Source organism: Bison bison, unplaced genomic scaffold (genome assembly GCF_000754665.1).
Source record: "Bison bison bison isolate TAMUID 2011002044 unplaced genomic scaffold, Bison_UMD1.0 scf7180017864057, whole genome shotgun sequence".
Classification (NCBI taxonomy): domain Eukaryota; kingdom Metazoa; phylum Chordata; class Mammalia; order Artiodactyla; family Bovidae; genus Bison; species Bison bison.
The window spans coordinates 1,575,390-1,589,333 of record NW_011494629.1 but is presented as its reverse complement, the minus strand read 5'-3'; the positions used below and the strand labels follow the sequence as shown (position 1 = coordinate 1,589,333).

Below are 13,944 nucleotides of genomic sequence, written 5' to 3'. Positions count from 1 at the left end.
TTTTCAACCTTAATCTCTTTAAAATTGTTTTCAGACCATATTTTTGGAGATAACCTGATTTATGTGAGTGTGTGCGTGCTAAGTTGCTTCAGTTGTGTCTGACTCTGTGCAACCCTATGAGCTGTAGCCCACAAGGTTTCCCTGTCCGAGGAATTCTCCAGGCAAGAATACTGGAGTGGGTTGCCATGCCCTGGAAACCACGTCTCTTACGTCTCCTGCATTGGCAGGCAGGTTCTTTAAAACTAGTGCCACCTGGGAAGTCCTTGTGTACATATTTAAATCAAAATAGGTTTATATTTATTTTTATATATTAAATATATCTGAGAATTATGCATCTCAAATGAAATAATTTTAGCAAATTTATGCAAACTTAAAATGAAACTATATAAATAAATTATGTAAGTTTTCATGAATTAACTCCTGCGTGTCAAGTCATTGCTTTCTTTTCCTTAATAGTATTACATTTAAATAAATTTTGAAACATTTTTAGAAGCCTCAAGGGGATTTCAGCAATATAGTCATGCCAATGATAGATGCTTTTTCTATGTTAGCTTCTCCCCACAGCAGGAATCAATTTCCTAACCTCCTAACCCAGGTACCTAGTACAATTATCTGTTAGTATCCATAGGATATGGCTTCCAGTACCCCTTGCAGATACCAAAGTCCTCCGATGCTCGAGTTCTTTACATGAAGTAATGTAGTATTTGCATGTAATAACCTACCCACATCCTCCTCTATGCTTTAAATCATCTCTAGGTTACTTATAGTACTGAATAAAATGTAAATGCTATGTTAATAGTTGCTGGAAGCTGGCAAATTCAATATAAATTCTATGTAAATAGAATGGTGCACAGGAAAGTCAAGTTTTCCTTTTTGGAACTTTCCATAAATCTTTTGTTTTGTATTTTTTATCTGAGTTTGGGCAAATCCACAGACATGGAACTCACAGATATGGAGGGTCAAATGTATGCATTTCTTAGCTTAAGTTATCTATAAGAAGAACACAGGCAGATATAAAACAAATATTAATTATACTTAAAACTTTTATGATAGTATCAAGGCTTTATTTATTAGACAAAATAAAATAGCCAACTACCAGTTTCTTTTTTCCCTTAAAGGAATTTTAAAGAAATTCCATACATTGTCATTTAGCAATTGTATGAACTTTAAATATACTAAAAAATAAAACCTTATGGTATGAGTATAACTTTATTTAAATACAAGAGAAGAAAAAGTAGGAATTTAGACGTTCTCCAATAAGCATACATTTAACAACTGATATTGCCATGAGTGTGAATTTTCCAGCTCTAAATTGCCAACACAATTTCTTAATAGTCAAATAAGGAAATGTGTTCAGAAATGTCACATAATACTGCATAAGGATTGTACTGCTCTACAGCATTCAGGGAAAAAATAATGGTAAAAATAAAACTGTGACAAATAAAAATGAAACAATGACAGACTTCATTTTTTGGGGCTTCAAAATCACTGCAGGTGGTGACTGCAGCCATGAAATTAAAAGACGCTTGCTCCTTGGAAGAAAAGTTATAACAAAGCTAGACAGCATATTGAAAAGCAGAGACGTTACTTTGCCAACAAAGTTCTGCCTAGTCAAGGCTATGGTTTTTCCAGTAGTTATGTACGGATGTGAGAGTTGGACTGTGAAGAAAGCTGAGTGCTGAAGAATTGATGCTTTTGAACTGTGGTGTTGAAGAAGACTCTTGAGAGTCCCTGGGACTGCAAGAAGATCCAACTAGTCCATCCTAAAGGAAATCAGTCCTGAATATTCATTAGAAGGACTGATGTTGAAGCTGAAACCAATACTTTGGCCACCTGATACAAAGAACTGACTCATTGGGAAAGACTCTGATGCTGGGAAAGATTGAAGGTGGGAGGAGAAGGGGACGACAGAGGATGAGATGGTTGGATGGCATCACTGACTCAATGGACATGAGTTTGAGTAAACTCTGGGAGTTGGTGATGGACAGGGAGGCCTGGTGTGCTGCAGTCCATGGGGTTGCAAAGAGTCGGACACGACTGAGTGACTGAACTGAGAAATAAAACTTCATGTGTAAAGCTTAAAATGTTAACTTGATAAAGTATTGTGATAATATATAGTCTTTGTTTTTAGGTTCCTTCAAAAAAATGTCAAGCTTAGCACTACTCCCACTTATCAAGGTTTTGGGGTCCTGAAGGACCCCATCTACTGGTTCTCTGTAATGAGCAATACCCTTGCCTTGATTCCTTTGCTGGAGCATCTGCCCTGAGGCCACTACCATCTGAACTTGCTATATCACTTATTCTATATTCAGTGCATCACTTATTCTACCTCTCTCTTGAATTAGGACCTATCTTGGTTCTTGTCTTTATAAGGATACTCAAGTTCTTTTTAATTGTTTCTTCTACTGTCCATAAAAAGTCAACCCACAAATATTTATTAGACAAATATTTACTTCCAGAGTTTGCCTATCTTGAATTCCTGATTCACCTATTCCTTCCCCTCCAGAATGTTGATCAGCTCTTGCAGGTTCATCTCACTCTGATAAAATCCAATGTGAACCAAAAAACTGTGGAATGAAAGGAATGGTGAACTCAGACAGGCGGAAGCTCCACTAACATATTTGCATAAGAAGCAGCTTCTGTTGAGAAAATGAAATATCCCTTCAAAGGATTAAAGGTAACACCCACAGTTTATTTTTTTTAATAAATTCTATATAAAATGGAGTATTACTCAGCCATAAAAAAGAATGAAATTGGGTCATTTGTAGAGATGTGGATGAATCCAGAGTCTGTCATACAGAGTGAAGTAAGTCAGAAATAGAAAAGCAAATATATATTCATGCATATATATGGAATCTAGAAAAATGGTACTGATGAATCTAGTTTTAGGGCAGGAATAGAGATGTAGACATAGAGAATAGACTTGATGACATAGTGGGGGAAGAAGAGGATGGGATGAACTAAGAGAGTAGCATTGACATATATACACTTCTATGTATAAAATAGGTAGCTAGTAGGAAGTCGCTGTATAACACAGGAGCTCAACCTGATGGTCTGTAACAACCTAGAGGGGTGGGGAGTGGGAGGAAGGTTTAAGAGGGAAGCCCCTTATGTATCAGTTCAGTTCAGTTCAGTCGTTCAGTCGTGTCCGACTCTTTGCAACCCCATGAACCGCAGTATGCCAGACCTCCCTGTCCATCACCAACTCCCGGAGTTTACCCAAACTCATGGCCATTGAGTTGGTGATGCCATCTATCATTCATCTCATCCTCTGTTGTCCCCTTCTCCTCCTGCCCTCAATCTTTCCCAGCACCAGGGTCTTTTCAAATGAGTCAGCTCTTCACATCAGGTGGCCAAAATATTGGAGTTTAGCTTCAACATCAGTCCTTCTAATGAACACCCAGGACTGATTTTCTTTAGGATGGACTGGTTGGATCTCCTTACAGTTCAAGGGACTCTCAAGAATCTTCTCCAAGACCACAGATCAAAAGCATCAATTCTTCTGTGCTCACGTAGAGCCAGACATCCTCAACGTGAAGTCAAGTGGGCCTTAGGAAGTATCACTACGAACAAAGCTAGTGGAGGTGATGGAATTCCAGTTGAGCTGTTTCAAATCCTAAAAGATGATGCTGTGAAAGTGCTGCACTCAATATGCCACCAAATTTGGAAAACTCAGCAGTGGCCACAGGACTGGAAAAGTTCAGTTTTCATTTCAGTCCCAAAGAAAGGCAATGCCAAAGAATGCTCAAACTACCGCACAATTGCACTCATCTCACATGCTAGCAAAGTAATGCTCAAAATTCTCCAAGCCAGGCTTCAGCAACACGTGAACTGTGAACTTCTAGATGTTCAAGCTGGTTTTAGAAAAGGCAGAGGAACCAGAGATACTTATGGCTGATTTACATTGTTGTATGGCAGAAACCAACATAACATTATAATGCAATTATCCTCCAATTAAAAGATTTTTAAAAATGCACCATGGGAAAAAAGTGGAGGAGGATCAGGAGCATCCTGATGCAAATCTGAGGCATCTCCCATGATGATGTCTTCTCAGCTGCACTTCGCCATCTCCCCACTTTGATTCCTACAGCTCTAAACACACAGACATGCGCTGCCTTGACTCTGTTTAATTTGAATAGCAGATTTTCCCATTGCCAGAGTGGCTTTGCCTTATGCTGTGACACATGGGAGCTTCCCAAAACTGGGATGTGACTGGTACAAAATGAAAAAAATTGTATTACAAAAGGTCTTTATAAAAGGTAATTCCACTTAAAGTAAAATACTTTGCTTCCACTGTGACAGAAAAATCTCTTAAGTTGTATAAAATAAAACCAAACAAAATGACTCTTTGAACATTTTATCAAACAAGAGTAGACATACACACAAACCTTAACCTTGGCTCCAAGCTGGCTTATGAGAGCTAATCTTCCACTTGCATAGTAAACTGGTTCCCTAGTTAACTGGACTCATGGACATGGAGTGCAATAGGTACTGATTTAGGCAACAGTTAGCCCCATACCCTTTAGACCTGAGTGTCTCACCTTTATTCGGGTGTTCAATTTCTAACCACAGATCAGACTGGTACTTCTCTCTGGCTTTCATTTTACTAAAAGAGGCAGAGAAAAGGGAAGACACCATTAAATGCAAAGTGCAGGAGACTGACCTATAAGTGGATCTCACTTAACTGGAATGTAGGGCTAATGCAATTAGAGACTTCAGTCAAGCTGAATTTATTACTTATAACATTCCAGATAAAATGTATCCGGATTTATTTCATAGGGAATTGAAATAGTGGAGCAAATAAATGTATATACATATACTATTTTCTGTCTGATTTACATGCCTACTTTTAAGCAAATGTGTGAACTGAGATGCTCTGTGCATAAGATGAAATAATGTGTTTTTTTCTGGAAGATTATACAGATAGCTGTTTACATTGTATCATCCACATACTGAGGAATGTCTTTTTCATGTTTAAATAAAGTATACTGTATAACTGGATCATTTGTAACATATGAAGCTTTTGGCTTTAAGTATTTCAACTTTTACATTGAAGCTGATTCAAATGTTAATAACTACAGTTAAATGAATTAGTCTTTAAGCCCTCAGAGGCCCTCAGAGGCTTATATTTCTTCTTGACTCATTAAAATGACTCTTTTTGAGCACATTGATGTAGGAAACAGCTGTCATGTTTATATTTTCACACTGGTTTTGAATTTTCTTGCTTTTTTTCCTTTTACTCTCTGATACTGCTGCTGCTGCTGCTAAGTCGCTTCAGTTTTGTCCGACTCTGTGCGACCCTATAGACGGCAACCCACCAGGCTCCCCCATCACTGGGATTCTCCAGGCAAGAACACTGGAGCGGGTTGCCATTTCCTTCTCCAATGCAGGAAAGTGAAAAGTGAAAGTGAAGTCGCTCAGTCGTACCCGACTCTTAGCGACCCCATGGACTACAGCCTACCAGGCTCCTCCATCCATGGGATTTTCCAGGCAAGAGTACTGGAGTGGGGTGCCATTGCCTTCTCCACTCTCTGATACTATACCACTTCAAATACACTGATGTATTTATTAGCTATGTTTACTGTCTATTTGTATGATTATCATATTGTCATACACATTGTTCTTGCCTGGAGAATCCCAGGGACGGGGGAGCCTGGTGAGCTACCATCTATGGAGTCGCAGAGAGTCAGACACGACTGAAGTGACTTAGCAGCAGCAGCAGCATACACATTGTTGGAGTTTAATTTGCTCTATGTTTGTGGTAAGAATAAAACAAACTGCTTTACTGACCAGCAAACAGAATGGAGAGAGGCAGCCTTTAAAAAATACACATATTGCCATGGGCAAGTTACAGCTATAATTAAAAATATATGGAAACTAATCTTAGTAGAAGTTAAAGGTCATTTAATAGTTAAAGGTCCATGGGAAATATGCCTCATTTTGAGTTTACCTCATTCTATTACTATTCAAAAGATTTTTTCTACGTATACAAGGTATTTCTTACTAGAGGATTTGGGGTACCTGTGAATCAAGGAAATTTTGCAAATAAGGAGAAAACAACAGAAATTTCATTCACAGATGATTTAGTTTTTAGTATTATTGATATCATTTTGTAGAGATACTGGAATCAATTAAAGCCTGTTGAAAGTACATATGTTAAAAGTAACTAATTGGTTTCAAACTTTCATCGTTTTTCATAGAAATAAATCTAATCTTTAAAAAAACCCCATACTTTATGTCTTACTACTACTACTACTAAGTCGCCTCAGTCGTGTCCGACTCTGTGTGACCCCATAGATGGCAGCCCACGAGGCTCCCCCGTCCCTGGGATTCTCCAGGCAAGAACACTGATGTGGGGTGCCATTTCCTCCTCCAATGCCTGAAAGTGAAAAGTGAAAGTGAAGTCGCTCAGTCGTGTCCGACCCTTAGCGACCCCATGGACTGAAGCCTACCAGGCTCCTCCATCCATGGGATTTTCCAGGCAAAAGTACTGGAGTGGGGTGCCATTGCCTTCTCCAACTTGTCTTAGGAAGAAACTAAACACAACACTTTGCAACCAGATTATAAAACAATCATTTAAAAAATGGTATCAGTTGGTCTCACCAGTTTAGAGTGACTGGCACAGCCTCTGGGAGGATCTTTCTGGAAATTTTCTCTCTGTCCAAAGCTGACTCCAACATAATCATAGCTGACATATCCAGTTTATCACATCGCTCCATTGCCCCTGGCATTTTCTACAAAATCAGGTAAGTAGGTTTGAGTTCCATCTTAAGTTTACAAAATTTTAAATCACCTCTAGAAAAAGTTAGGAGGTGCTGGGGACTATTAGTTTTCTTGAATAGTAAACAGAAAACTGATTGTTAAAATGTATTATTTTTCAATAAATTTGGGGATAGTATTAAAAATTCATGTGAACAGTCTCATTTTTATTCTTATAATTCTGGTAACTGCCTCCCTTTCCAAAAAAAGTAGGACTGATCTCATATGAAAAGGCATTTTTCAGGCTGAAATCCAATGAACTGAGATTATTCAGCAAGTTTATTATCATCATTTTAGCTTTCCTTTTTTCCATTTTATGAGCCTTTCTGGGCTGTGATTGACACTCACTCTTGCTCCTAAAACCAAGCTGGAATTTCTTAAAGACTCCTCTTCTTCGGTTTTTTCTAACACCAAGTCCTGAGCCTCTTTTTCATCCTTGATGCTATAATATAGAAAGTAAAAGACAGATAAAGGCAAACATGGAAAAAAATTAACCAACCTAATGAGAATAAAGAAAGATACAGGACAGTGAATCTTAGCACAAAGTATTTAAGGAGTCATAACAAATAATTTCTGACCAACAGAAAAGGGTAAAAATCTAGAGATACCTCTAAAATATATGTTATCCTGGATTTTTATAATGCTCATTAAAAAATGTGAAATGGTTGACCAGATTTAGGGCACACTGGACAACAGTAGACTTCTTCCAGGTTCAGATCATGTTGTTGGAGAAACAATTAATTCAAGGCAAAGACAGTTTTCAGTCAGTTCAGTTCAGTCGCTCAGTCGTGTCTGACTCTTTGTGACCCCATGGACTGCAGCATGCCAAGGCTCCCTGTCCATCACCAACTCCCAGAGTTTTCTCAAACTCATGTCGATTGAGTCGGTGATGCCATCCAACCATCTCATCCTCTGTCGTCCCCTTCTCCTCCCACCTTCAATCTTTCCCAGCATCAGGGTCTTTTCAAATGGATCAGTTCTTTGCCAAAGTGACCAAAGTATTGGAGTTTCAGCTTTAGCATCAGTCCTTCCAGTGAATATTCAGGACTGATTTCTTTTAGGATGGACTGGTTTGTTCTCTTTGCAGTCCCACGGACTTTCAAGAGTCTTCAACACCACAGTTCAAAAGCATCAGTTCTTTGGTGCTCAGCTTATAGTTTTACTGACTTAGTTAAGGAAGGTCACTATTCCAAACTTTTCTTCTTAGAGACTAATTAAAATATTAATGTAATCATTGAAAATCCACACTACGCCCATATGTAAAATAGCTTACTGGTAAGCATAGTGTATGAGTCCCTTGGTGGCTAAGCTGGTAAAGAACCTGCCAGCTAATGCAGGAGACACAAAAGACAGATTTGATCCCTAGGTCAAAAAGATAACTTGGAGAAAGAAATGGCAACCTGCTCCAGTATTCTTGACTGGAAAATTCCAAAGAGTCAGACACGACTGAACATGCACACACACACACAAGCATTACATACAGTCTACACTACTTTATTAATATAACAGCATTAAACCTCCATTCCCAGAGGATCACTCAGTTAATGGGATAGTTAGTCCTATCACTCTCTAGGAAACGCTGAGGCTGGCAAATAAAAAATGCAAGTATAAAAGCAAATGAAAGAAAATTTTGGACATACAAAGAGGTAGGAAGTGTACAACACAGACTTTTCTGAAAGAAGTCTTCCAGGATGTTCTCTAGTGCAAGACAAATACTAAATTCAAGAGAGAGGGAAGACAGGAAACACAAGAACACGGAAACATAACTAGTAACTTATGATTACATCTAAAGTATTGTCAGTAAATAATAAACTGGATCTAAACTCCCATATGATGCCAGAGTTAGAACTGGAGTGGAACTATCAGAATTCTTTTTTAAAAATTAATTAATTTATTTTAACTGGAGGCTAATTACTTTACAATATTATGGTGGGTTTTGCCATACATTGACATGAATCAGCCATAGGTGTACATGGTTGTCCCCCATCCTGAACCCTCCTCCCAGCTCTCTCCTCATCCCATCCCTCAGGGTTGTCCCAGTGCACTGGCTTTCAGTGCCCTGTTTCATGCATCAAACTTGGACTGGTGACCTATTTCACTTATGGTAATATACATGTTTTACTTCTATTCTCTCAAATCATCCCACCTTTGCCTTCTCCCATAGAGTCCAAAAGTCTGTTTTTTCTATCTGTGTTTCTTTTGCTGTCTCACATATAGGGTCATCATTACCATTTTTTCTAAATTCCATATATATGCATTAATATACTGTATTGGTGTTTTTCTTTCTGACTTACTTATAGTGGAACTTTCTGAAACAAGCATACATCTCATATATACTTACATGTGATGCATGATATATATGAAGGGCTTTTAAGAGAAAAAAATTTTTTCTAGTGTGGCTTTCCTGCATGTTAATAATCAAAGAAGTAAACAGGATGCAATGTTTGAACAAATTCTTAGGGAAATTAAAAGGAAATAATTGCCAACGAACAAATCATAAGGAAAAGAGTTTAGACAGAACACACAAACCAAAATACGTGCAAGGAAGAAACATAACAGTGAGACTAGTGTAGGCACTGGTTACATATTCCTGGGAACCAATTAGGTTCTACCTCCTAGGACTAATGTGAGTCTAAATGTATTAAAAGCATCTGAGAATTAAGACACAAATGGAAAATGATTATTTATTTAGCTGGCAGAGGAGTTAGAAGCATCTGAAATATATACATTCAAAAAATCATGACAAATAAATGGGGGGAAAGTGGAAACAGTAACAGGTTTTATTTTCTTGGGCTCCAAAATCACTGAGAACAGTGACTGTAGCCACGAAATGTAAAGACATTTGCTCCTTGGAAGCAAAGCTACGACAAACTCAGATAGCATATTAAAAAACATATTATTTTGCCAATAGTGAAGTGCCTCAGTCGTGTCCGACTCTTTTCGACCCCATGGACTGTAGCCTACCAGGCTCCTCTGTCCATGGGATTTTTCCAGGCAATAGTACTGGAGTGGATTGCCATTTCCTTCTCCAGGGGATCTTCCCAACCCAGGGATTGAACCCGGGTCTCCTGCATTGTAGACAGACACTTTATCATCTGAGCTATGGCTTTTGCCAGTAGTGATGAATGGATGTGAGGGCTGGATCATAAAGAAGGCTGAGTGCCAAATTGATGCTTTCAAATTGTGGTGCTGGAGAAGACTCTTGAGAGTCCCTTGGACAGCAAGGAGATCAAACCAGTCAATCCTATGGGAAATCAACCCTGAATATTCACTGGAAGGACTGGTGCTGAAGCTAAAGCACCAATACTTTGGCCACCTGATGCGAAGAGCCGACTCATTAGAAAAGACTCTGATGCTGGGAAAGATTAAGGGCAAGAAGAGAAGGGGATGACAGGGATGAGATGGTTGGATGGCATCAATGACTCAATAGACATGAGTTTAAGCAAACTCCAGGAGATAGTGAAGGACAGGGAAGCCTGGCATGCTGCAGTTCATGGAGTTGCAAAGAGTCAGACATGACTTGGCAGCTGAACAACAATATACCCAAACCTCAAAAGATATATAGATACATATATACATGTGTGTGTGTGTATGTGTGTGTGTATATATATATATATATATATATAATTTTGCCTCATTTACTTTGTCTATCACTCACTCTCCATATTTTTTCTAAATTATTAAGTTGCAGACACAAGGATTTATTACCCTTAAATACTTAAATATAAGAACAGTTCTTATATAACCACAGTACAAAAATAAAAAACTAGAAATTCAACATTGACACACTATTAACTAAAATATAGACTATATTCAAATTTTAAAAAATTGCCCTAATATATATTTACGTATGTTTGTATATACACACATATGTATGTATGTTTGTGTATACATATTTATATTTGTGTATTGTGGACACACAACTTTTTTGTTGTTATTTTTAAACATACACCAAAAAAGAGTTCACAGAAAGTGTCATTATTCTAAGTCTCATTCAAAACCTTAAACTTGATAAATCAAGAAAATAAATTGAAGGATGTTTGATAAACAGTTAGTTTCCTAGTTCATTAATTTCATGATGTATTTAAAAATAGTGTGACCTGTATTTCCAAGCACCATTTCTTGTTATAATTAGTGAGAAAAGAAATTAGAAATTTAGCTTAAAAAACATTTTGAAAGCAGAAGTCCAGAGATCCAGCTCTAAGTATAAATGCTGTATAGTGTACATTTTAAAAAAGTATAATTGAGTTATTACTGGTAAATTTGTAGAAGGAAATGGCAACACACTCCAGTATTCTTGCCTTGATAACCCCACGGAGTCTGGCGTGCTACTATCCATGTGGTTGCAGAGTTGGACATGACTTAGTGATTCAGCAACAACTGGTAAATTAACAGGAAAAAAACTGTAGATGGGCCTGACATACCTTCCTGATGCGTTCTTTAAAGGCTTATAATCATTCAACCTATAGAATAAGGAAGTTCTGTCTTTGCTCATAGTGACATGAAAAGTCCCAGGGTTTCCCCTCCTGGAGATCTTGATGGAGAAGGAAGGCCGGAAAGTCTAGCTCCAAGTCATCCAATTGTCCAAAGGATCTGCCGGTGTGAGGCCAACTGCTGCTCCCTGGGGCTGGAAGGGTCCTGCCCCAGGGTTCCAAGGTCAGTTCTGACTTCAGTGGCAGTTAAGTGAGAAGACTCAACTGTGCAGGCTTGATGGGCATCCAGGTGTAATGGTCCAGCCTGTGAGAAAGGAGGAAATCATTCCCTGGAACACAGAATGAGAGTCATCCAGGAGGGTATTCTGGTGATGACACTGTGATATTAGATCATTAGACATTATCTATGACTTGAACTTTCATATATAACACACATATATGAAATAGATATGAATTTATATTGTTGTTCAGTCACTGAGTTGTGTCTGATTCTTTGTGACCTCATGGACTGCAGCACTCCAGGCTGCCCTGTCCTTCACTATCTCCCAGAATCTGCTCAAACTCATGTCCATTGAATCAGTGATGTTATCCAACCATTTCATACTCTGTTGCCCCGTTCTCCTCCTGCCCTTATATATATATGAATATATATATGTATGCGTGCTAAGTCACTTCAGTTGTGTCCAGCTCTGTGTGACCCTATGGACTGTAGCCCACCAGGCTGCTCTGTCCATGGGATTCTCCAGGCAAGAATACTGGAGCGGGTTGCCATGCCCTTCCTCCAGGGGATCTTCCTGACCCAGGGGTCAAACACGAGTCTCATGTCTCCTGCATTGGCAGGTGAGTTCTTTACCACTAGCGCTACCTGGGAAGGCCACAAATATATATATATATATATATATATATAACAAGAACGAATTGTTATAAGTTGTTTTACAATTTTTTATTCTGTTTTGTTTTGTTGAGATGCTTCCTTTTGGTAACTGTCAATTTTGATAAAATTTGAAACTTGTAGAAAATCATAAGACTAGACAAAGAGGTCCTGTAAATTGTTTTATCAAATTCAACATTTTAAACATTTTGTCCCACATACTTTATCTCTCTTTCACTCTCTTTTTCTCCATTTTTTTTCCTGAATCATCTGAAAATAAGTCAAAGACACTAGACTTTATTAAAAGATGCTTACTCCTTGGAAGGAAAGTTATGACCAACCTAGACAGCATATTAAAAAGCAGAGACATTACTTTGTCAACAAAGGTCCATCTAGTCAAGGCTATGGTTTTTCCAGTGGTCATTGAGAGTTGGACTATAAAGAAAGCTGAGTGCTAAAGAATTTATGCTTTTGAACTGTGGTGCTGGAGAAGACTCTTGAGAGTCCCTTGGACTGCAAGGAGATTCAACCAGTCCATTCTAAAGGAGATCAGTCCTAGGTATTCATTGGAAGGACTGATCCTAAAGCTGAAACTCCAATACTTTGGCCACCTCATGCAAAGAGTTGACTCATTGGAAAAGACTCTGATGCTGGGAGGGATTGGGGACAGGAGAAGGGGATAAGATGGTTGGATGGCATCACCAACTCAATGGACATGGGTTTGGGTGGACTCTGGGAGTTAATGATGGACAGGGAGGCCTGGTGTGCTGCAATTCATGGGGTTGCAAAGAATCGGACACAACTGAGCCACTGAACTGAACTGAGACACTTAAGAATACACTTATTACATAACCACAGAGTTAAAAACCTGGACATTCATCATCATCACAACACTTTTAATTAAAACATATCCTATATTCAAATTTTGTTATTTGTCCTAATAATGTCCTTCATAATTATGTTTCTCTAGGTTCAGGATAGAATCTGGGACTGCTCATTTCATTTAAGTCATATATATTTAGTCTGGAGACTTTCCTCAGTCTGTCTTTGTCTTTCATGACCTGGAAACTTTGAAAAAGATGAACCGATTATTTTTAGTTTGGTTTCCACATGATTAGATACATGTTAGCAGCTTGGGGAAGAATTCCATAAAACTGATGTTATGTCCTATAGTACCCTGTAGGATGGCACATACTCCAACACCAAGAACCCCAGGGACACTTGATGGCCATTTGCCTCATTGTTGGTGATATTGTTTGGGTAAGCAGATTGTTTCTTGACTATAAATTTTCTTGTCTCCATTTCTAACTAATAAGCTGTTTGGTAGGGAAAATATTTCAAAACTAAGCAGTTATCCTGTTCCTCATAAAACTTTCACTCATTGGTCATCCTTAATATGCTCTGAAGTAAGTGTACATGCTAAGTTGCTTCAGTTGTGTCTGACTCTGTGAGATGCTACGGACTGTAGCCCGCCAGGCTCCTCTGTCCAAGGGATTCTCCAGGTAAGAATACTGGAGTGGGTTTCGACACTCTCCTCCAGGGGATCTTTCTGACCCAAGGATCGAACTTGAGTCTCTTAGAACTCCTGCATTGGCAGGAAGGTTCTTTACCACTAGCGCCACCTGGGAACAATGCTCTGAATGCACATCTCCAATGCCATTATTTCTTCTACATTTGTTAATTAGCATTCACTGTAAGAAACAGCTTTTCCTTTTCTCTCATTTATTATGTATTCATTAATTTATTTACATCAGTATATACTCATGGGCTCCTATTTAATTTTATTCCTTACTTATTTTGAAGCTCAGTTGTCTCCTTTATTAGTCCATGCAGGGTACTATAACAAAACACCATAGGTTGGTTGACTTGGATGACACAAAT

The 13,944-nt window shown here is 38.4% G+C and overlaps 1 protein-coding gene across 1 annotated transcript in view; it reads right to left on the bottom strand.

Moving 5' to 3' along the window:
• LOC104985732 (serine/threonine-protein kinase MRCK alpha-like) overlaps positions 1 to 11,254 on the bottom strand; it is a 50,250-nt gene extending 38,996 nt beyond the window's left edge. Inside the window, exons 1-4 of the mRNA XM_010836055.1 lie at positions 11,184 to 11,254; positions 7,108 to 7,201; positions 6,604 to 6,734; positions 4,520 to 4,606 (exon numbers count right to left, since the gene is read on the bottom strand). Coding sequence (XP_010834357.1) covers positions 4,520 to 4,606; positions 6,604 to 6,734; positions 7,108 to 7,201; positions 11,184 to 11,254 — 383 coding nt within the window. The remainder of the gene's footprint in view (positions 1 to 4,519; positions 4,607 to 6,603; positions 6,735 to 7,107; positions 7,202 to 11,183) is intronic.
• Positions 11,255 to 13,944: the final 2,690 nt, after the last annotated feature.